General features: G+C 46.8%; 1 protein-coding gene across 3 annotated transcripts in view; it reads right to left on the bottom strand.

Annotated features, from left to right (window-relative positions):
• CACNG8 (calcium voltage-gated channel auxiliary subunit gamma 8) overlaps positions 1 to 21,455 on the bottom strand; it is an 84,449-nt gene extending 62,994 nt beyond the window's left edge. For 2 of the 3 annotated variants that reach the window (XM_085614361.1, XM_085614362.1), the window contains exon 1: positions 21,233 to 21,455. In XM_085614361.1, the coding sequence (XP_085470487.1) occupies positions 21,233 to 21,455 (223 nt within the window). Of the gene's footprint in view, positions 1 to 21,086; positions 21,090 to 21,227 lie in introns of all 3 variants that reach the window. The other variant, XM_085614363.1, reaches the window with a different exon arrangement.
• Between the last annotated feature and the right edge of the window lie 3,966 nt (positions 21,456 to 25,421).

Below are 25,421 nucleotides of genomic sequence, written 5' to 3'. Positions count from 1 at the left end.
TGATATACGTAAGATTGAGTATGTGGAACAGTGTATGTGTAAGCGGCGTGCTCGTCAGGATATGTTTGAGTGTGTGCGGTTGTGGGTGAAGGAGGTGCGTGAGCGAGAGAAGCGTGAGAAAGCGCTGTTTGATAAAGAACAACGGAAGAATGATCATGTGCGAGCACAGGAAGCGAGGCGTCGGGAGGACAAAGAACAAACGGAGAGACAAGAGAAAGAGCGTAGGCTGCAAGTCTCGGGTCAATATGCTGTTCGGCAGCCACTTTATCCTGTCCTTAATAATCTTGATGATGATTTTTATTTACTAGATCGCTCTCCGCCCCCTTATGTTGGCGCATCTGCTCCGAGGCCACAAGATTCTGTCCCGGGTACGGGTAAGGTAGATACGCGGTCCATGTTATCGGCTGAGCATATGGCTGAGCTTCGGCAAATTTCCTTCCGTGCACTTAAGGGCAAGGTGTCAGTGGATGAATTGTTCCATACTTGGGGGTCGTGGCAGGATAGAGAGAGATTGTATTTTCTGAGTCATTTCGCTGAGGAAGTGATTGCTGCTTTCCGGAAATATTCTAGTGTCTTTGAGCCTGAAGAAGTGACATCGGATGCTAAAGCATTGCATGATGGTGTTTTCTCTCCCTCTAAGGCTCCTGATACGGCTCGGCGGCTGTTCGCCTTGCGGGACGCGGTGCTGGCCCATAAAGAAAAAGCGCGCCAACGAGCAGGGGAGGAGAAGCAGTCGGATTCGTGTACCGCAGAAGGCCACTCATCCACCTCTCAATCAGATAAGAGCGATCTAGTGCATGCTAAGCCAATGCGCGCGGCGGCGCCTTTGTATGTTCCTCCTAAAGGAGCGGGGACTAGCTCGGACATTACCTCCGCCGATGCTAAGGGATATTTTGTGTATAATTGGGTTTATACTCCGTGGCATAGAGCTGATGTCATGGCATTAAAGAATGCGCTGCCTGACCCCCGCAAGAATCCAGCGGCCTTCTACGAAGAAGTCGAGGGGGCCTTGAATTCTTGCGTTATGACTTTAGCAGATATAGACCTGTTCTTTGGCCTTATTCTACCACCGGATATGTGGCGATCTGTCCGAAAGGTAGATGATATAGTTGCCTTTAAGGCCCGGTGGTCTGACCTTGAGGATGAGGATAGGGAGCGGAAGCCCGCGCAGAAACCGCCCCAGAGTATTTTAGATCTCCCTGCTGCTATTGTGGCTAAGTTGAAGACAATTATCCCCCCTAAAAAGATTGACTGGAATATGTTAGCTGCATGTAAACAGAAAGTTGACGAGTCAGTTGCGGACTTCTTTACGCGCTTTGAGGAGACGTTTCATGATTTTAGTGGCCAGTCGCTTACTGACGATACGGGCCGCCACCTTTTTGCGGATAAATATGTGGCTAATCTGCTGCCGGCAGTTGCGGCCCGTTTAAAAGCGACTGAAAGTTCTTGGTCTTCCGCTACACCGACAGCCCTCCTGACTATCGCCCAGTATTATGAGCGTCAGGAGCAAGAAGCAAAGGGCCAGGAGGAAAAGAAATCGAAAGATTTAAAAACAAAGGTGATGTTGGCACAAGTCTATGGCCCGCCCCGACGGGGTAGTAATAGAGGTAGGGGAGGATCTTATGGTCCTCCCTCGGGCCGATCTGATTTGAATAGGAACCAATGTGCGTATTGTAAGCAATCGGGTCATTGGGCTAGGGACTGCCCGGTGTTGCATGCATTGCGTCAGGGGCATACCCACGGTGGCCCGCGTGGTAGAGGGGGTTTCTCGAATTTTCGAGAGAATTCTAACGAACAGGCTCGTTTTGACTCTGCTGGGCAGCACCGAGACAGATCAAATGTTTTCGATCGTCAGCATCAGTATCAAGTGTCGGGGATTGACCGGTCGGGGTACCATGACTCTCAGCATGCATAGGGATGCGTTGGATGGGGGTTAGAATCAGTTGAGGTGCCGGTCGATCAGAAGGGCCCTTATGTATCGGCTGAGGTCTTGGGCTCTACTGATCAGTTCCTAGTGGATACAGGAGCGACACGTAGTGCACTGTCTAAGCAATTGGTTCCGGGGGCTCCCCCATCCGGCTTAATGGTCACATCGGTAGGGTTTGACGGTACACTCTTCCGAAGCCCTCTTTCGCAGCCCCTCATGTTTAAGGTTGATTCTTTTTCTGCACCCTGTCCGTTTCTGCTTGCCCCGTACACGCCGGACAACATTATGGGTCTTGATATGTTAAAGCATTTTAGGGCTACGATCCGCTGCTCCCCTGCTGGTGTGCGGGTAATATTGAATGACAATTACCCCCGATCTGAACGGATGTGTGCGATGTCAGAGGATGCGCTGTTAGCTACCCTCCCTCGTGCTTTGTGGGCAACTTCGGATACTGATGTGGGACAAATGGTGATTCCACCGGTCCACATTAGCGTCCAGGAGGGGGCGGTGTTACCACGCCTCCCACAGTACCGTATTTCACAGGAGGGTGAGGAGGCTCTTATACAGATAGTGCAGGATTTGATGGCGGTAGGGGTAGTGGAGGAAGTCCCCTAAAACATTTGTAACAGTCCGATTCTTCCCATACTGAAAAAGGATACGGATGCCAGAGTTTATCGGTTTATAATTGATTTGAGAGAAGTGAACAAAATCGTGATACCTCAGTACCCAGTGGTTTCCGATATCACGACGTTGCTTACTTTGGTACCACCTACGGCGACTATGTTCTCCGTGATCGATTTGAAGAATGCCTTCTTTTCCATTCCCATTCACCCTGATAGCCGATATCTTTTTGGGTTTACATTAAATAATAGATCTTATCGTTTTTGTAGGATCCCCCAGGGCTACACAGAAAGCCCTAGCATTTACAGTCAGGCTTTGAAACGACAATTGGATTCCTTTGCTCTGCTCGAGGGGGTCGCCCTCATTCAATATGTCGATGACATCTTGCTGGCGGCTGACACCCTGGAGTTGTGTGAAAAAAGTACGTTATCCTTACTTTCCTTTTTAGCATCCCACAATCATAAAGTATCTAGGAAGAAATTGCAATTCTGTAGACCAAAGGTGACTTATTTGGGTCACCTTTTGTCTAAGGAGGGGCGTGCACTCACACCGGATCGTATCCAAGTAATTTTGGACACACCGAGACCGTCCACACAGAAGGATGTGCGTGCATTTCTGGGCCTTGTTTCTTTTTGTAGACAGTGGATATTGGGGTTTTCGCACATAGCTAAGCCATTGTTAGCCCTCTTGACTAAGGACACGCCTATCCCAATCCCTTGGTCAGATGAGTGTGATACTGCTTTTCAGCAACTACGACAGGCCCTTTGTTCAGCACCAGTGTTAGGGACCCCTGATTATGCAAAACCCTTTTCGTTGTATGTGCATGAGAAAGATGGATGTGCATTGTCAGTTTTAGTGCAGATGCACGGCGATAAGCAGCGCCCTTGTGCATATTTTTCGGCTGTACTTGATCCTGAGCCCGAGCATTACCAGGGTGTTTTCGCTCGGTCGCGGCGACAGCTGTGTCAATACGCCAAAGTGAGGGAATTGTGTTATCTCACAAGTTGTTGGTATTAGTCCCCCATGCTGTCGATGCCCTGCTCAATCAAACGAAGACGCAGCATTTGACCAGCGCCCGTTTAACGGGATATGAGTTGACGCTTTTGGCTCCTCATATTACGTTAAAAAGGTGCGTAACGTTAAACCCGGCAACATTGTTGCCATACCCCGAAACCCAGCCTGAGGCGCGGAAAGCGCATGATTGTATTCTCGTGACTGAGGAACAAACAAAGGGTCGTATTGATCTCCAGGATACGCCCTTTCCAGATGTAGATGGAGAACTGTGGGTGGATGGATCCTGCCTGAAGCTACCAGATGGTACGACTTCAGCAGCGTATGCGATTACCACATTGCAAACGATAGTGGAGACAGCACGCATACCACAGAAATCAGCTCAAGCAGCGGAACTGATAGCATTAACACGAGCATGTGAACTCAGTACAGGACTATGTGTGAATGTTTATACAGATAGCCGCTATGCCTTCGGAGTAGCGCATGACTTCGGCCTACTCTGGAAGGAGAGAGGGTTTTTAACGTCACATGGAGTACAGATAATGCATGGAGAGTTAGTTCACAATCTTTTAACCGCATTGACATACCCAAAGAAAATTGCCATCGTTAAGTGTAGCGCCCATAGGAAAGTAGTTGATAAAGTTGGAGAAGGGAATGCGTTAGCGGATCGAGTAGCACGGGAGACTGCGATGCAGCCCGGTACTACTGCCATGTATGTAGTAAAGTCACAGGTGGAAAGGTGGCATGATGCGAAGGAGGAAGTGCGGGAAATGCAACGGACCGCTTCTGACAAAGAGCGGGAACAATGGGCTAGTGAGGGAGAACTGGATGACGAGGGCTGCTGGAGAAATAAGCAGATGGATAGATGGAAATTACCCACGGCTTTTGTACAACCTATGGTTCAGATGGCACATGGGCTAGCACATGTTGGAGCTTCCGCAATTGTGAAATTGCTTACCCAAGTCTGGGAGCATCCAGAGATTGCTAGCACAGCAAAGAGGGTGGTGCAGACCTGTATGATCTGCCTGAGGTATAACCCAGGAAAGGGTACTCGAACTCCGGCAGGAGGATTTGTGACACCTACTGCACCCTTTGAGGTTTTGCAGATGGATTACATTCAGCTTGAGCGCTGTAACAATCTGAAGTATGTTCTAGTAGTGGTCTGCGCTTTCAGCAAATGGGTTGAAGCGTACCCTACGAAAGACAATACTGCAATGACTACTGCGAAGTTGCTGCTGAAAGAGTTCTTCCCTCGATATGGCGTCTGTAGACTTCTGTGGAGTGATAATGGGCCTCACTTTGTAGCGGATGTTATAAAGTACGTCTTGAAGGGCCTGGGCATCACCCAGAAGTTTCACGCGGTATTCCACCCTCAGTCTGCAGGACTAGTCGAGAAGTATAATGGTACACTGAAGCTCAAGATCGCTAAAATTCAAGCTTCGACGTCTTTGACTTGGCCAGATGCTCTACCGCTGGCGTTATTGTCAATTAGATCGGTACCACACTCTCGAACTGGCCTTACACCGTACGAAATTGTCTTCGGACGCCCAATGAATATTTGGGGTCCACCAAAACCTAAGGCTGTGTATGATGTACCTTGTGTAATGATGAACGATTATCTGGCACAGTTAACGGATAACTTGGTTTCTATTCATCAACAGGTCCGAGAGGCGCTCCCTGATCGGTCCACTGGTGAAGGGCATGGTCTCCGACCTGGTGACCACGTGATGGTGAAAATATTTGACAGAACAAACAGCTTGGAACCGAGATGGGTGGGTCCTGAGCAGGTCCTCCTCGCAACGAGGACGGCTGTGCGAGTCTCCAACAGAAAGAATTGGATCCATTCCCTGCACTGTAGGAAGGTGCCGCCCGGATTGGTGGAACCTGCTGTGCTGACCGATCAACGAGAAATCTTGGCTGCAGAGACAGGCCGTGCTGCGGAGCCAAACGCCACTGAGGAGCTCTTTCCGGACCACGCGACTCCTGGAGGAAGGCGATATCATCTTCGACCAAGGAAGTGAGTTTTCCAGTACCGGGACATACTGTCAGAACGGCCCTTGGGTTAGTGAAACGGAGAGCCGATGAGGCAAGGGGGGGGATCAGCCCTGCATTAGTGTAGCGACACCCGTCTTGGCCCGCTGGTGAAGAAACCAACCGCTGCCCAAGGGGAAGAGTTCTGACAGACTTTTAGTTTCAGGAAGATATTGGGTTTTATTTTTACTTTGACATGGAGAAAAAGAAAATCCTTTGTGCATTAGGGTTCATGTTGACAGTAGCCATTGTTGGGATAACCACGTGGTTCGTGGAGGATGTAACACCCGCTCGGAAGATTCTTGTGTTGACAACTCCGGTGCCTGAGGAGCACTACTTTTATACATTACCGTATCAAGAGTTGAAGCATCGACAGTCTTACTTGAACAACACTTTCATCCAGATGCTGCATCATACCCACGTTGCTACGAATGCTACGAACTGTTGGATATGTGGGATGATGCCAGCTCATCAGAAGAAAGGAGGAACGCCATTTATACCACTTCCTTTCTCTCATAATGGCTCTTGTAGAGCATGGTATACTTTGCTTTTTGCTACTCGGAAACCGACAGTGGGACGATTGCTCTTCAGACTCAATAAAGAATGCCATCAAGATAAAAATGGGTATCCACAAGCGAATGGGACAATTTGGGAGTGGGAAGAGTACCGACCAGACAATGAATCCATTCCCTACATCTTCACGAACACAAGAGACACTGTGGGAAAGGACAAATTTGTGATACAAGTAGCACAAGCTCAAGCGGACCTGTGTGTCCAGAGTGTGGGTTTTATCCCTGTTGGTGTTAGTGATTGTATTACTGTTCTGAATATCGATGGGTTGAACAATAGTACCTTTTTAGCCTCCCATAATACGTACTTTGTGTGTGGAAATAAAGGTTATTACCGTCTGCCGGCTGGGTGGTCTGGGGTATGCTATGTATCATTTCTATTACCTCCTGTATTTCTAGCTCCCGCATCTTATCATAAGGATCTGAAATTATTGAATAATGTGACTGTAAATAGGTATAAACGTACTTTATCAATTGACGATGTAGATCAGACTGATACCAGTCTGCAGCAGTATATTGATTTTAACTTAGGACTGTTTTTCTTTGTTGGAGCTGCCTTGAACAGTAGGAAGATCCGAAGATTAACAAGAGTGGTAGAAGCTGTGACAAATCAGACTGCTGCTGCTCTTGGGAATCTTACGGAGGAATTGCAAATTACTAGAATTGTTGCATTGCAGAATCGTATGGTATTAGACGTTATGCTAGCTGACAGAGGAGGAGCATGTAAAAATTATTGGAAGTAGCTGTTGTGTGTTTATCCCTGATCATACGCCATCAGTTTATAACGCCATCAATAAACTGCATAAAATTGCAGCTGAGATCCATACAGAAAACGGCACTTGGTCCTTTTCTGGATGGTTCTGGGCATTAATTACTGCCTGGGGATGGAAGGTTTTAACTGGTCTCTGTATTATTGTAGCAGTTCTGTTTTCATGCTGTCTCTGTGTTCAGTGTGGTCCCTTGCTCTGTTCTGCATGTGTATCATTTTGTATCCCCGATAAGAAAGCTATTGCCGATGTTGCTCACCAGAAACGTTTAGCTAAAGAAGTTGAAGAAATGATGACAATTGATATATATGATGATTATTCTAACAAACCGGATGTCTTCAGTAAATGCTGAAAGGGTCGTCTGTTGTAAATTGAAACAACGATGTGATTAAGCATTTACTAAAGACATTAATTCCCTTACTTTAGATCATGTTTTCTCCGTTATGTTGACCGAAGTTCGGACTCCATTTTGTATTGTCATGCTTCCACGTGTTCCCCACGAGAAGAGTCCAACCTCTGTGTTAGTTGCTCTTGTAATCTGCCTAGTAACAGTCTATAAATAGCTCCTTTGTCCATCTGGCACATGCCCAGACTTGACCACATCTGTTATCAGTTAGCCTTGCTTGACCATGTTTTCGCAGGCTCAAGGAGTGTGTTAGCTCCGCCCACATATTGATTCAGTATCGAAAATGACCATAAATGGTAAAGTTCTTCGGCCTCATGTTGTATCCACCCACTTATGAGCCCCTCTATTGTGTATAAAAGGGGACCATGTACGTAAGTTCTTTGTGCTACTCTATGCAATACTGAAGAGTGTTGTGTGGATTGTAGGACCACCCTTAAGGGTTAATAAATGCTGTCTTTGTACTTTGCAGTTTCCGTGCCAACTTCCTTATAGATTCCATTACAGGAGAGCGAACCCTTGTGTCCTGCGGGCCTAGCTGGGGCCTGTAATCATCACCTCCATGCTTTAGTGCCAGGTTACTAGTTTGGTGACAGCTGCGCTATATAAATTGCATAAATATATTAATTTAGTGATGTCCGTTAGGTACTTGATAGTAGACTGTTGACTTCATGTGCTTTCCGTGGGAAAGGAAGAATGAAGCCTGCTTGCCATCAAAAGATATCTTTCCATTGGACAGGGATCTCACCTGCAGCAATATTGTTTACATATGTTCTTGTATTTTATATTAGTGTGTGTTAGATCTGGGGGTCTCTAGTTGGCAGAGGTAAGTACCTTAGACCAAATAGGGACCCTTGCTTCTAGTCAGGGTACAGGGACACACACGGTAGATAACCCCTGCTCACCCTCTAGGTAGCTTGGCTCGAGCAGACAGGCTTATCTCCAAGGCAATGTGTAACGTATTTGCAAGTAACAACCACAATGACCCCCCCCGGTACACCACAAATGTAGACCACACAGGTGAGTATATCAAAAATATAACTTTATCTAGTGTAGCAGGAGAAAAGACGATCACTTACAGGGTAATTGCACATAAGCTTAATGGTTGCACTAGGTTACTAGGAAGTTTCTTCTATGTTAAGAACAGTCTCAAGTCTCTGCTCGCTATCATAGGGGGTATTACAGCAGGGCTGTAATATCCCGTCAGCTCTTCTCACCGTGCGCGTTATGCTGCAGCCTCAGCGTGGGCAGATTCTTCCTTGACAGCCCTGGCCGGTCACGTCCGCCATTCCGCCCGCTCTCGACAATCCAACGAGCGGCGGGAAGGCAGTGCGGCCCTTCTCTTCCTGGGTTCACAGGCTGGGGACACGCTGAAGGCTCTCGCGGCTCCTTCGGTGAAGAGGGGTCACGCAGGTGACTCGGGCACCACTCCGCCGGCTTTTCGGGACGTCCTGATGTCGCTGGCCAATCCCAGCGCGGCTTCAGCGAGGGGGCTCGATCCTCTCAACCAATGAGAGGGCAGCAGCTTTTAAGGATGCTTCGATGACGCTGGCCAATCCCAGCGCGGCGTTAGTGAGGGGGCTCGATCCTCTCAACCAATGAGAGGACAGCGGGCTCGATCTTCGCCTCGGGAGCGCTGGCAAGATACGGAGAGATTGCGGGGCGATGTGCGGCCCTCTGGCAGTGCAAAACCCTCACGGCAACAGGGATTCTAGCAGCTGCAGGCAAATTCTCGCTCCAGGCCGGGGCAGAATGGTATCAATCTTCGCCTGTAGGGGCGCCACCTGGCCGCTCCCCACCTGGTGTCCCAAGTACACCACTGATCCCTGCCCTATCTGGCACTTGCTGGCCTTGATAGTGAGGCCTGCCTTCTGCAGGGCCTTCAACGCTTCACAGAGGTGTTGCAAGTGTTCCTCCCAAGTGGAGCTGAACACAGCAATGTCATCCAAATATGCGGCGCTGAATTGCTCCAGCCCGGTCAGTACCCGGTTGACCAGTCTCTGGAAAGTGGCAGGGGCACTTTTCAATCCAAATGGCATGACGCGAAACTGGAAGTGCCCCTCTGGTGTTGAAAATGCCGACCTCTCCTTGGCCCCCTCAGTTAAGGCAATCTGCCAGTACCCTGAAGTAAAATCAAAGGTGCTGAGATACTTGGCAGCTCCTAACCGATCCACAAGCTCATCAGCTCTGGGGATGGGGTGCGCGTCAGTTTTGGTGACCGCATTGAGCCCACGGTAGTCCACGCAAAACCGAAGTTCTGGCGGGCCACCGGGTGTAGCAGCTTTCTTGGGAACTAGGACCACTGGGCTAGCCCAGGGACTGCTGGAGGGCTCAATTACCCCTAGCGCCAACATCTTGGAAACTTCTTCCTTGATGCTGGCCCTGACCTTGTCAGCTACTCTGTAAAACTTCTGTTTCACCGGTAGACTATCTCCAGAGTCCACATCATGGACGCACCAGTTGGTGACACCTGGGGTCAGGGAGAACAGGGATGCAAACTGACCCAACACCTGGCGACAGTCTCTCTGCTGTTCTGGGGTCAGGGTGGGCGAGAGGACCACACCATCCACTGACCCGTCTTGCTCCTTGGTCGCCAGGAGGTCAGGGAGAGGATCACTATCCTCTTCCCCTCCATCATCTGTAGCCATGAGCATTGTCACTTCAGACCTCTCAAAGTGGGGCTTGAGGCGGTTCACATGCAAGACTCTCAGGGGCTGCCTAGGAGTCTTCATGTTGATCAGGTAGGTCACCTCACTCTTGCGCTCTTCCACCTCATATGGCCCGGTCCACTTGTCACGGAGGGCACAGGGCTCCACCGGCGCCATCACCCACACTTTCTGACCAGGATGAAATTCAACCAGAGTGGTATTCTGGTCGTACCATCTTTTCATCTCTTCCTGGCTGGCTTCTAGGTTCTCCTGAGCGAGCTTCCTGAAGCGCTGCGTCTGGTTGCGGATGGCCAGCACATAGCTGAACACATCCTGGGGGGTTTTCCCACGGTATTTCTCCCACCCCTCCTTCACCAGTGTGAGAGGTCCTCTAACAGGGTGGCCATACAGCAGTTCAAAGGGGCTGAACCCTAAGGACTTCTGAGGCACCTCCCTGTAGGCAAACAACAGGCATGGTAACAAGACGTCTCACTTCCGTCTCATGGGCTCCGCTAGGCCCATAATCATACCTTTCAGGGTGCGGTTGAACCTTTCAACCAACCCATTTCCTTGAGGGTGGTAAGGAGTGGTGAACTTATAAGTTACCCCACACTCCTCCCACAGAGACTTCATGTACCTAGAGATGAAGTTGGTACCCCGGTCGGAGACCACCTCTCTGGGGAACCCCACGCGGGAAAAGATCCCCATCAATGCACGGCCCACCACGGGGGCTGTGATTGTCCTGAGAGGGACTGCTTCCGGGTACCGGGTGGCGTGGTCCACCAAGACCAGGATGAACCTGTTGCCTAAGGCAGTCTTGGGGTCCAGGGGCCCTACGATATCAATGCCCACCCGCTCAAAAGGGGTGCTCACCACAGGAAAAGGTTGGAGGGGTGCCACGCACTTTCCTCCGCTCTTACCACGGGCTTGGCATGTTTGGCAAGACTTACAAAAGGTACTGACGTGCTTCTTCATCTGGGGCCAGTAAAAGTGGGTGACAAGCCTGTGATAGGTCTTGTCTTGCCCCAGATGTCCTGCGAGAGGCACGTCATGAGCCAGACCCAGTAAGAAGTTCCTGAAGCGCTCGGGTACCACCAGCACACGGGCTGCACCGGGCTCAGCAAACTTAGGCTTGCTATAAAGTAAGTCATTCTCCCAGTAAATCAAATGTTCCTTGGACCCTAGGCCGGCTGCCTGGTCTGCAGCCTGCTGCCGCACACCAATGAGAGAAGGGCACTCCTTCTGAGCCTGGCAGAATTCCTCCCTGGAGGGACCACCTTCTTGCTGCCAATGGGTCAGCTCAGGCAATTCCCCCACTTCGGCCACCTGTTCCCCTGTAGGTTCCAGGGCATCCCCCTCAGGTTCTGCTTCCTCCTGGACCATGGGAACAGTGGGGGCCGGTTTCCCGCGCCCTCTGCCCCTTCCTCTCCTGGCAGGTTCCTGGGCCATTGTTCCAGGCTCCAGTTCTACTAATCCACCCTTACTGGCTGTCATGGCATGTGTGGTACACAGATCCACGCTGGCAGTCCTAACATTTCCAAGTGAGTTCTGTGCTCTACGTCCTTCCATGGAGAACTCTCCAGGTCGTTACCCAACAGACAATCTACTGGCAAGGCATCACTGACACAGACTTCCAAGGTACCAGAGACTCCCCCCATGTAAAGGGAACACGCGGCATCTTGCAGAGGCGCACTGAGGTGTCAGCTGCCACTACTGGGCGGAGTACATTGGGAATGACTTGCTCTTCAGAAACCCACTGGCACCGGACAGACGTCACGCTGGCCCCGGTGTCTCTCAGAGCCTCTATCTCCCTGCCATTGATGGTCACCTTCTGCCCATATTTTTTAGTGTTAGCGGGTATCAAGGTATCCTGGACCATCTCTTGGTCTCCTAAAGAGACAAGGGTCATCATAGCTAATCCCTCCTCCCCACTGGAAATCAAATCCCCTCCCAAAGCTACACTAGCTAACCCTGGGACTGGAGCAGCAGCTGGTGCTGGGGGTTTCTTGGGACATTTAGGGGCGATGTGCCCCACTTCCCTACAAGCATAGCAAGTAGGCGGTGGTCTGTTATCCTGTCTGCCCTTATGGGGCCAAGACTTCTTAGGCTTGGGGGCTTGGGACTCCTTTTCCTGGGAATTGTTTTGGGGCCCTTTAGAGAACTCCTTATTGTTACCCTTGTCCTCCCCACCTTTCTGCTGGGGACCCTGTCCACCCTTGGCTGGGATACTTACCACCCCTTTGTTGACCCTTGTGCTAGTCCAGCGGTCTGCCTCTTTAGCAAGCTCACTGGGATCAGTTAACTTGCTGTCTAAAAGATGCTGGCGCAGCTCTGGAACACATAGACTACTCAAGTGCTCCCAACTAATCAAGTGACACAACCCCACATAATCAGTAACTTTGCTGCCCTTTATCCAACCTTCCAGTGCACGCGTGTACATACTCACATACTCCACCCAAGTACTTGCATCAAGTTTCTTGAAGTTCCTAAACTTCTGGCGGTACTGTTCTGGTGTAAGCCCATACCTGAGGCATAAGGCCTCCTTCATAGTGGGGTAGGTTAAGGTACCTGCTGCTTCTAAGGGTGCTAAGACATCCCTCCCAGAGGCCTCAAAATGCTTCCACAAACCTGCCCCCCAACTCTTTTCAGGCACTTCATTCATCTTCAAGGCAAGCTCATAGGATCTAAACCAAGCATAGATATCCTCACCCCTCTGATAATTCTGCACCAAATCTTTTGGTATATATACTTTACCCGCCTGTACTGGTTGTGCGCTGCCACCATTAGGACTGGACTCCACCTGTTTAGCTTTAATGTCCAGCTCCCTCATGCTCAACTCATGAGCCAACTGGAGTTTTCTCTCTTCCAAAGCGAGAGCATTCCTCCTCTCCTCCGCCTTCTTCTCACTGTCAAGGCGCAATTTTCTTTCCTCTGCTTGAGCTTTGAGCTTAAAAAGTTCAATCTTATGGGCCCTAATCCTCTGATTCTCCTCCAGCTCCTCTGGAGAGAGGCCCCTACTGGAAGGGGTGCAACTCATTTACTTCAAATTGCAATTCCATCTCCTCGCCTACTCCATTCAGAGACATGATGCTTCCTAGGTCTTTCAAAAATAGATTTCAAAAACTTTGTGCAATCTGTAACTGCTAACTAGACTAGTGATGTACAGAGAATCACTGCAGGTCAAGTGCAAATACTGGTTCTAATCCGCACCGCTGACCACCAATGTTAGATCTGGGGGTCTCTAGTTGGCAGAGGTAAGTACCTTAGACCAAATAGGAACCCTTGCTTCTAGTCAGGGTACAGGGACACACACGGTAGATAACCCCTGCTCACCCTCTAGGTAGCTTGGCTCGAGCAGACAGGCTTATCTCCAAGGCAATGTGTAACGTATTTGCAAGTAACAACCACAATGACCCCCCCGGTACACCACAAATGTAGACCACACAGGTGAGTATATCAAAAATATAACTTTATCTAGTGTAGCAGGAGAAAAGACGATCACTTACAGGGTAATTGCACATAAGCTTAATGGTTGCACTAGGTTACTAGGAAGTTTCTTCTATGTTAAGAACAGTCTCAAGTCTCTGCTCGCTATCATAGGGGGTATTACAGCAGGGCTGTAATATCCCGTCAGCTCTTCTCACCGTGCGCGTTATGCTGCAGCCTCAGCGTGGGCAGATTCTTCCTTGACAGCCCTGGCCGGTCACGTCCGCCCTTCCGCCCGCTCTCGACAATCCAACGAGCGGCGGGAAGGCAGTGCGGCCCTTCTCTTCCTGGGTTCACAGGCTGGGGACACGCTGAAGGCTCTCGCGGCTCCTTCGGTGAAGAGGGGTCACGCAGGTGACTCGGGCACCACTCCGCCGGCTTCTCGGGACGTCCTGATGTCGCTGGCCAATCCCAGCGCGGCTTCAGCGAGGGGGCTCGATCCTCTCAACCAATGAGAGGGCAGCGGCTTCTCAGGATGCTTCGATGACGCTGGCCAATCCCAGCGCGGCGTTAGTGAGGGGGCTCGATCCTCTCAACCAATGAGAGGACAGCGGGCTCGATCTTCGCCTCGGGAGCACTGGCAAGATACGGCGAGATTGCGGGGCAATGTGCGGCCCTCTGGCAGTGCAAAACCCTCACGGCAACAGGGATTCTAGCAGCTGCAGGCACCTTCTCGCTCCAGGCCGGGGCAGCACACTCTTGATAGCTTAGTTCAGTTTCTTGGGAACCTTTTAACCCTGGGTTCCGGGACAGGAGGCCAGCTCTTCTCAGGCCCTTGGAGATTCAGTTTCAGACACAGCACACAGCAAAGTCTTGGTAGTACAAGCAGGCAGGGGCACAGCACACAGCAAGCCCTTCTTCTCTCCTTCAGTTGAACAGCAGAACAGGTCAGCCCTTGGAGCACACAGTTTCAGTTCCTCAGCGGTCCTTCTTCTGGCAGAGGTTCCTCTTGATTGTAGAATCTAAAAATCTGTTGTCAGGGGTCCTGTACTCATACCCCTAAAAGTCTTTGAAGTCTTTGTGCAAGTGGGTCCTGAGCCCGGTCTGATCCAGTTCTGGGTGTTTCTGGAGCACTTTGTTTTCCTGGCTTCTGCTTTCTTTTCAGAGTGAGGGGCAGAGTCGTCAGCCACCCAGCAGGAGGTGGAGCCAGCAGTGTGGCAGGCAGGCACAGCCCTATTCACTCCCAGGTGCTATCTCCTCCCTCCACTCTACTTGCAAATGTCGTCATTCAGCAAAGGGCTGACTCAGCCAACCTCCCGGGGGGATCCCCAGCCCCTGTCACTCTCAAACCAGACAGTCAATCCACAAGCATGCCCAGGCACACAGAAGGGTCAGACAAGAGAACAGCTACTCTCTAAAAAGTACTGCTCTCCAACTCAGGATTTAAAAACAACCTCTCCTAAAAGATGTGTTATTAAATGCTGAGCTCAGGGATATCAAACACTCATGTCTTATCTTGTTCCTATGAGAAGATAGGCTGATAGCCATTGGCACCAGCCTCCCCCATGTTAGCCTATGGAGCAAGATAACCTTGCAGCAGTGAACACACAAAATGGCCGTTGTTCACTACCAGAGCATGTTACCTGCACTAGTACATGCTCTACCTTTTACATACACTGCACCCTGCCCAGGGGGGTACCTTGGGCCTTCCATAGGGATGACTGACGTGTACAAAAAGGGAAGGGTTAGGCCCGGCCAGTGTGGACACTGGCCAGGAGGACATGGCAGTCCGGGGACTGCAGGCAGGCCTGCGGCGGCAGGCCGGAGACACCATTTTAGGGCTACGCAGGTGGGTGGCGCAATCAGCGCTGCAGACCCACTAGTAGCATCTGTCATCACCAGCCCTGGCACACACAGTGCACTTTACTACGGACTTCATGGTGATACAGATATTCCAATCAGGTATATCCAATCAATATGATATTTTACACAGGGAGCACTTACACTCTGGCACTGATTAGCAGTGGCAGAGTGTCCAAAGCATCTAAACCAGCAAAAACGAAATCCAGCACAGCATCAAAAATCCAGGTAGTAGAGGCAAAAGATAGGGGAAAAAACCCACGCCAAGGATGTCAGGTCTAACAGTGTGTGTTTCTAGCTAGACAGGAATGTAGGCTCTTAGGACAGAGGCAGAAACTTCTTTCGGAGGAGATGCCCCGCCAGATTCTCTTGGAGACTTGTAGCCACCCTTCTTGTCCCTGGCGGTTTTAGCTACTGCTGCATCTGTTGCCCTATATTTTCTCTGTTGAGGCTTTATTTATACAGATTGCTATGCCAACTGTATGCTGATGCTCTTTGGATATTGAGACTCTGCTGAGTTTTGTGAACTGGTCTTTGTGGGGAGTTTGACTACTGAATTTGATCTTGAACTTCATGCTCCTTTCACCTCACTCTTTTCTCAAACTATTTATGGGTTCTATTAGCTTTTGATTCTAAACTTAATTTAGAATAGGGATTAATTTCTTTATGGAACAAGTGTGTCATTTTTGCATTATTGATGACTCTAACCATATTGTCCTTGATACATTTCTGTAAACAGATTTATCTGACTTACTAATTAAATAAAAATATCAAAAGAATTTACTAATCTCTTTATGAGAGTAATGGATTTCGGGACCAACCATTCTAAAACTCTCTTGATTGACTGAACTTAAGTTCTGGTAAATTATGATGTTGATCAATATGACCTAATTTAGCTTCCATTCAAAAACAGTGGCAAAGATCTGCCGCCAAGAGGAAGAATTTGGCACGGAGTTGGAGCCCATTCTTGTATGTCACCGATTGAACTGGTACTGGAAATTTAAATCTGAACTCTTTCCATGCTATCATAGAGTAATAGTCAAGGTTTTAAACATGTTTAAAGCACAGAAAAAGTTCAAGCGATAACGTCAGTATCGGAATCAGTGACAAAGGCTGGATCGGTATCAGGAGTAAGGGCCATTACAGTGAGAAGATGCTTGCCTTAGTGTGCTTGCTGATGGTCCTCCTTTCTCTTCCTGATCGCACAGCAGGGTCTCCTACAGGATGATCTAAGACAGGGATCCACTGGATGACGTTGCTGCTTCTCTACAATAGGCAGGAGCAGGGTTGTACTAGGTCGGCAAATATTCCCAGGCACCAAAATAAAAGTGGCCCACATTTGTAAATTAGATAGCTAAAACAGTGGCCCATGTTTGCATACTGTGGTACTTTTAAACTTGTAAAAACATGCTGTTTAAATAGTTTACAAGATTTGGAAGACTGCATGAATTTGAGCTTGCTGCAGGCAATATTTGTTTTGATATAAGTAAATCAACAGTCAAAATCAGCCAGCAAACTACAAAACAAGCCCATACGCTAACTTATCATATCAGCCCATTGGGTAGCTTGATTGCCCCAGGGGCCAAGCTGACTCTGGGCTGCAGTGCAGAACGCCTCACGGTACCAGCCTCAATGGAACACAATACAAGCATGATTGCTGTTAGTGAGGGTGGTCGTATGTCCCACCTTTAGGTGGTGGCTGGGTAAACTAGCTAACAGCTGTTTTCGTTTTTGAAGCAAAACAGAATCTGTCTCGGGAGATGGGGGTACCCTCGTAGAGGAAGAGTGCGGAAGTGGTAAGATAACATACGAGGGGGGTGCATAATGATTTAACTTATACCATGCACTTTGCATGCAGCTCTTTGATGACAGTTCATAGGTCACTGTGCTATATTAGGATTGTTATTCATGAACTACAGGTAATAAAAATAAATTTCTGTGACAAAAGCAGTAACCCATTGAGCTATACACATAAAATACAGTCATGTGATTTGCACGGTATCTGTTCTTTGCAGCAAGCCTATTAACGCTCTGTGATACTTTATGTTGAGTCAAAATTGCTATTAGACAAACTTTGATTTCTCTCCAGCAGGAACATTTATCACTGGCATTATCTTGACATTGTTATTGTTACCTTTAAACTGCTGGCCATGCAAGAAACTCTGCAGCAGTGGCTTTTAAACACATACGTTATTTCTAAACACAACACCCCCCAAGGTCAGTGCCAGGTACTGCTGCACTGGTCCATCTGCCTTAAAGTTGGCCCTATGAAGTAAGGTAGCTTACAGGGTTTATCTCTTGTTATAAAAATATAGAAAAAATATGATCAAACAGCCACCACCATTAAACAAATTCTTGAAAAAAATTATTTAAAAAAATATTTTTTTAATACCGCTTTCATGTTTAGATCTAAATTAAATCATGATGCCATTGGAATACAGATGTCGAGGAAGTGAATAGCCTTACATCAAGAAGAGAATCTTTCACAGTTGTGTGGTAAACGAAAATTGATGCATTTGTGGATGATGTGGTGAATCCTCTAACAGGGAGATATCCACCGGCTTTTGTCCTCCACCAGAAGACTTGATCACTTTGTCTACAAATCAAATGATTTTCTCTCCTCATCCAGATTCATACCGGATAAAGAGATATCAAACAATCATTGGACTGGAGCATTCCCTGACAAATTTTTCCTTCCAGACACTGTGGCTGTGCAGAGGCACCTAGCATCCCCAGCTCAACTGCCTGTTCCTTCTTCCTCCACTCCTCATGCCCCGATATCCTTCCGAATGGCTCAGGTAACCTTCATTAACATTACAGTGCAATATATAGTATTTCTATTATGTTTACAGCAGTATAGACATGATAGAAATACTATTTCATCCACTACCAGAAATAACACTTCCATCATATTTTCTGGGCCTGTGATGAAAACAGCTGGGCTGAGCTTAAGAATGCCTTTGAATGAAGAGAGAGAGATGAAAGTTGTGAGGAGAGATGCAGCATGAGCATCTGTGCAGCACAGTGTGTGGCTGGCCCTCTGCTGTCGGGTATGTTGATTAATACAAGCATTTAATAATATGATTTTGGTAGAGAAGGTCAGGAAAAATGGTGTGAAATTTGACCAATGGATATTTAAAGCTACCCACCCCCAAACTTGGGGCAATTGACCAAGAGAATTTCATTATTAATTTGAAAAAACAATTTTCTGACGTTTTGCTAATATTCATCTCACCTTGGTGCTCAATGCCGTCCTCTATGGAAATAATTTGACCCAACATTTGAGGCCTGTGCTCTTGGTATACCCCTAATTTATACTATATTAAAGATCACTGCGTGGTAATGGTTGCTGACACTGTGTGGCTGCTGATGCGATTTCTCTGGAACGAGGATTTTTTCCCTTGATTTCTTGCTCCAAACAGAAGTTATTGGATATGGCATTGACACCCCCAGGAGAAATTGGGCACGTACGTACTGTTCTAGAACTCTCCCCCATGGGATAGCACAGTGCATAAGGTCATGGATTTATAACTTGAGACATCACTGGTAGGACACTACAGTGGACAGGGGAAAATGAGTGTATGCGTGAGCCAACGAATGAGTGAAAAAGTAGGCAAATCGGCAAGTCAGTCAGTAAACGTTTCAGCGATGGAGTGAGTAAAATCGCATATTCAATTGAATCATTGAAAGTTCATAAAACTGTATTTATAAGCTAAAGTATTTCTAAGGAGAACATACATTTCAGAAGAGTTAAAATATATGCACAATAAACATTAAACTATGTATTTTTCAATCTTAAGCGGTCAGAGAATGATTAGTCTGATGAGTTTGTAAATGAGTGGGTGTACAGGTGTGTAAAATTATTTAGTCAAGTGAATACATGAAACGGTGAGTGAGCGTGCAACTGTGTAAAATTATTTAAAAGTGAGTGAGTGAGGGCGTGAGTGAGTTGATAAGGAAGTAAGCAGACATCTGATTTGACAAGTCAGTGAATATGTGAGAGTGTGAGTGACAGCAAAGGCATTGAGTCAGTCAAGTGAATAAGTGTGTGAGTGACACACAGTCAGTGAGTGGTTTGGGGAGAGCCGGTGAATGAATGAGAAAGTGAGGTAGTGACAGAGTTTTCTTCTGCAGGACTCACTATGCACTGAATCTTCTGAAGTCTTTTAGGAAAATCTAGATGTTGTGCATAGCAGCTGTTCATAATGTGGAGGTAAATGTCCAGGCTTGTCCCGTGGTCGGACATCTCTGCATATAATCACAACTTGAGATTGTGTGATTTTCGATGGTGTTTTTGTGGGAAGTAGCATTTGAGAATGTGTATGTAACCATCAAAAGGCTGAAGTACTAGAGGAAGAAGTAGTGGGAACAAGGGATCATGCAGAGAATATATATATATATATGTCAAATTTCAAAAGGAAGTTCAGGTGCACCCTGGAATATGTATAAATCGGAATTGTGTAGTAAAACAAATATTCCCTTGGGTTATGAAAGGAACAGGATACAAAGTTCTACTCATAACTAGGTCGTACCTCACAAGGCGCACAATAATACAATTCGTCAAGGAAAATCCCACCTAATATTTGAATCAATTGCTAAATAGCACTGAAGTTTTACAAAAATCTTTTATTAATAAAAAAATGGTTACAATGTTAAAATTTCAATACACTTCCTATCACAGTTTTAAGCAAAACAAGTGATAAAAACAATTCATATAAACAATAAATGTAAAATCCCCATTTACAATCAGTTTACACAATATACTATGACATAAAAAGAGAACAATGGTTAGACAGTATACTTTGTCTTTCAAAGAAACATATCCTATGGGATAGTTTAGAAACCTGGCCTGGATACACTCATTTTTGTATCTGCGGGTCCAAATTTTCCCTTGGCTTATGTACAATGATGCATCGACGTGTTTCAATGGGTTTGATTATTATTCCATCTTTATCAAGACAATAGTTAGTTGGTTTCTCTCTGTATTCCTTATTGTATAGATTGGTTTATATGCCCTCTTGAGTCAAACTTAATACGTGCGTTCAGTTCTTCTACTGATTGGAACTGTTTTTTGTTCGATTTCTCTTCAGTTAATGCAGATACTCTGCTTAGTGCACTCAACCACGAAGAGGAGCATTCGTTCAGTGATTCTCTGCAGTTTAAGAGTGCAACAAGTTAGAGGAGGTGTAGAATCAAAAAGCCCCTCTACCCTCGTGGACGAAGGGACAAGGGAGAGTGTACAAGAAAGTGAATACGTAATTAAGGAATTGAAATACAGTAGCCACTCGGCAGGAAATTGAAGCGACCTCTCGGGTCGGCCAAAAGGAAGTTAGAATGTATAGGGACATCGAGTGCAGAGGAATATAGAGAGAAACAAACTAACTATTGTCTTGATAAAGATGGAATAATAATCAAACCCATCAAAACGCGTTGAGGCATCATTGTACATAATCCAAGGGAAAATTTGGACCTGCAGATACAAAAATGAGTGTATCCAGGCCAGGTTTATAAACTGTCCCATAGGATATGTTCCTTTGAAAGACAAAGTATACTGTCTAACCATTGTTCTCTTTTTATGTCATTGTGTATTGTGTAAACTGATTGTAATTGGGTATTTTACATTTATTGTTTTTATGAATTGTTTTAATCAATTGTTTTGCATAAAACTGTGATAGATAGGAAGTGTATTGAAATTTTAACATTTTAACCATTTTTTTAATAATAATAGATTTTTGTAAAACTTCAGTGCTATTTAGCAATTTATTCAAATATTAGGTGGGATTTTCCTTGACGAATTGTATTATTGTGCGCCTTGTGAGGTACGAACTAGTTGTGAGTTGAACCTTGTATCCTGTTCCTTTCATAACCAAAGGGAATATTTGTTTTACTTGCCAAGAGTACCCTACTCCCTTGGCTACAACAAGGGGTCTCTCTCTCCTTTTTACATAAAAGGGAATTGTGAACATTACCTTCTAAACAGCAGATCCTCCAGAGGCCGGAATGGGTGAGCCCTCCAGGGTCCTTCTTGTCTTTCAATGGAGTGTCCTCGCTAGAAATGTTGGTGGTGTTACAAATAAAGGCCCTGGCATACAGCCAATAGTCTGTGCCGATAGCTATCGTCATAAGGCCAAATGCTGCAAATGCCCCCACCGTGGTCAGCAGGATCTGGACCCCTTTCTCACACCACACCATTCTGCCCTCATTCCACCTCTTCCACGACTCCAGGGTGACAGCTTAAAGGGTTCCTAGCCAAAGAAGAATGTTCCTTTGATTCTAGTGTCTCGGGCTCCTTCCCTTGAACTTCCTTCTTCCTCCTTCTCTTGCACTCCTGTCTGACTTGTCTTTGCGTCCTCCCCTTAGGTGATAATGGCTTCAGAGACAGCGCTGATATGTCAGCCACAAGGCAGCAGGGCTCTTTGGAGGTTGTGAGGAAGCCACCAACTCACAAGGGATGAGCTTTCCTCCAGCAAGCCCTAGACTTGGTTCCATTGACGTCTTGATGGTCTTCTGAATACCTCTCACCGTTCAGTGAGGCGGTTCGCACACATCTCGATTGCTGAGAGGCACAGGGGGTAAACTTACTTCTTAATGGAAGAGAATGCTGAGGCAGTCCTGTTGGCAGAAAAGAAAACAGTTTGCAATGAGGTTGTGTTAACTATGCTTCATGTTTCCCATTAACAGTACGTTAGAGATACACATGGTGTCAGTTGTAGAGTCAGTGCTAAAATCACAATACCAGATACTAAAATGGAAGACAACAAGATGTGCCTCCTGTGTCCACTGGAGTTCAGTCAATGATCCTGCAGTGGACTTAGGTCAAGAAGGCCCAATAACCCACTTATTTCGCAAAATGAGGGGAGTAAAAGACATGCACTTCCTCAAATCCAGAGCAGAAGCTGCTAGACCTCAGTATAGACATCCCAAAAGATGGCAGAGCCCAACCTAGACATGCCTATGGCTGCAAAAGATTACCATATACATAAAAAAATTGCTCAGCATAAACATACCAATAGCTTCAAGAGTAGAACTCAGCAATGACATACTAAAAGCTCCTAGTGCTCAGCATGGACATCCGAATGCTGCAAGAACCCAGCATAGATATACCAAAAGCTACAATAACGCATGTGGCAAGGGCTAAGCTAGAACATAACAATAGATACAAAACAAAAGCTCAGCAACTACTTAACCAAAGCTGCATTGCCTCAGCTTCAACACATCAAAAGATGCATGAGGTTTGCAGAGACATAACAAAAGCAACAAGCGCTCAGAAAAGTCACTCCCAAAGCTGTAAGAACTCGGCATAAAAATATTAAAGGGTGCAAGCACCCCTCCCAGAGATAGCAAAAGCTGCAAGAACTTAGCCTAGACACACCAAAAACGGCAAGAGCTGATCATAGACATACCAAACGCTGCAAGAGCTTATAATACACATATCAAAGCTGCAGGAATTCAGCAAAAACTTCGAGTGAAGAATAAATATACAAAAGCTGCAAGAGCAGAGTACACACAGACAAAGAAAATGCTCCATGTATATCAAAACCTACAAGAGCTCAGCACAGATATTCCAAAACCTGAAAGTGTGCAGCACATTCATACTAAAACATGCAAGAGCCTAGCATACACATATCAAATGTTCCAAGAACTCTGAATAGAATACCAAAAGCTGCAATAGGTCAGCAGAGACATTTTGAAAGTCGCAAGAGCAGAGCATAGACCTACCAAAAGATGGAAAAAATGAGCATTTACATCCCAAAAGCCACATGAGTTCAGCATAAATGTGGCAATAGCCCAGCTTAGACATGTCAAAAGCTGCAAGAGATCGGCACAAGCACACTAAAAGCTGCACGAAACCATCACAGACATGTTAAAAGCTGGAGGACAAACACACTAAAAGCTGCACGAACCCATCACAGACATATTAAAAGCTGGAGGACAAACACACTAAGAGCTGCAAGAACCCATGACAGACATTTTAAAAGATGGAGGACAAACACACTAAATGCTGCAAGAACCCATGACAGATATATTAACAGCTGGAGGACAAACACACTAAATGCCGCAAGAACCTATCACAGACATTTTAAAAACTGGAGGACAAACACAGGGCCGGACTGGGAACCGAAATCGGCCCTGGCAAACTGCTCGGCAGTCCCCTCTGGGGGCAGGAGAGGTGCGGCCGAGCTGTTTGCAAAGGCTGGTTTTGGCCGATTTTGTTACAGGGGGCCGATATTGCCGGCCCCCGGTAACAAAAATGGCCCCCACCCTGGCGGCCCACCGGGGAAACGCCCGGTGCCCGCTACGGCCAGTCCGGCCCTGGACAAACACACTAAACGCTGCAAGACCACATTACAGACATATTAAAAGCTGGAGGACAAACGCACTAAAAGCTGCAAGAGCCCATGACAGACATTTTAAAAGCTGGAAGACAAAATCACCAAGTGCTGCAAGAACCCATCACAGACATTTTAAAAGCTGGAGGACAAACACACTAAATGCTGCAAGAACCCATGACAGTCATATTTAAAGCTGGAGGACAAACACACTAAATGCTGCAAGAACCTATCACAGACATTTTAAAAGCTGGAGGACAAACACAGGGCCAGACTGGGATCCGAAATCAGCCCTGGCAAACTGCTCGGCAGTCCCCTCTGTGGGCAGGGAGGTGCGGCCGAGCTGTTTGCAAGGGCCAGTTTCGGATGATTTTGTTACAGGGGGCCTATATTGCCGGCCCCCGGTAACAAAAACGGCCCCCACCGTGGTGGCCCACCGGGGGAACGCCCAGTGCCCGCTACGGCCAGTCCGGCCCTGGACAAACACACTAAACGCTGCAAGACCCCATTACAGACATATTAAAAGCTGGAGGATAAACACACTAAGAGCTGCAAGGACCCATCACACACATTTTAACAGCTGGAGGACAAACACACTAAAAGCTGCAAGAGCCCATGACAGACATTTTAAAAGCTGGAGGACAAACACACTAAGAGCTGCAAGAACCCATCACAGACATTTTAAAAGCTGGAAGACAAACACACCAAATGCTGCAAGAACCCATCACAGACATTTTAAAAGCTGGAGGACAAACACACTGCAAGGTGCAAGAACCCATGACAGACATATTAAAAGCTGCAAGAGATCAGCATAGTCGGCCTGTTCTTGTCTCGCCCCCAATCAGGGTTATTTCCACGCCATGGCTTGTGATTTGCATTAAAAATGTAAACAGTCATTGGTGATCTTGCAAAGATACTAATACTTAAAAATGTGTCATCTGATTTTTCTTAAAGAAAGGTAATGCAACAAAATTTGCTTGCAAAACATCCTGTAATCTTGCGATCCCTAATGAATATAAAACAAAATGTCAGGGCCAGATTTCCCAACAGTATTATCCAATTCACATAACTGATTTATTATTACCATACACACATTGTAGACAATATGAACATCCACACAGAATCATTATATCACATTACAATAAAATGCCACTTCTTTTCTAAAAGGATTATGAAATTAATTTTGACATCTTCTAGTTACACTCCACATCCCCTGTCCTCCATATGTACTACATCCCTTGCACTTTGTTGTGAATCCATGTGCTACAGCATTATAGTCCATATACAGCAGCACCACCAGGAGCAGCCAACCTACTGCTCAGCCCATCTTCAACTGTCCTACCTCTCCACACAGGCAGCCAAACATTCCATGCATCTCCATCACATTAACATTCCACTCAGAACACTCACACTGGCCGAGCAGCTAGGAGCGAGGTAACATGGGAGAAACAGTAAATAGGCAGGATATGACACACTTGGTCTGGTGGCCGGAGGAGCATGGTCCTGTTCCAACCCAGTCACAAAGGTGATAAATTTGGTGGTGACCTTTGATGACCATCTGTCGTTCAACAAACAGGTTAACGCCATTACCTCGAGTGCCTTTTTTTACGCTAAAAATTCTGAGAAAGATCTTACCTTTTATCCATTTGGAGCTGAGGAAACTAGTAGTAACTGCCCTTACCTTGTCCAAAATATACTACTGTAATGGTCTATATATTAGCTTGCAGAAACGGCTCCTTAACAAACTAAAACTCTTGCAGACCTCAGCAGCACATCTATTGCTTGGAATACCTGATGAAGCTCAATGGCTAAGGCATTAGTGGAGCTT

The sequence above is a fragment of the Triturus cristatus genome, chromosome 7, assembly GCF_964204655.1.
Source record: "Triturus cristatus chromosome 7, aTriCri1.1, whole genome shotgun sequence".
Lineage (NCBI taxonomy): Eukaryota > Metazoa > Chordata > Amphibia > Caudata > Salamandridae > Triturus > Triturus cristatus.
Note: the sequence above shows the minus strand (reverse complement) of the source record. Positions and strands in the feature narration are given on the sequence as shown.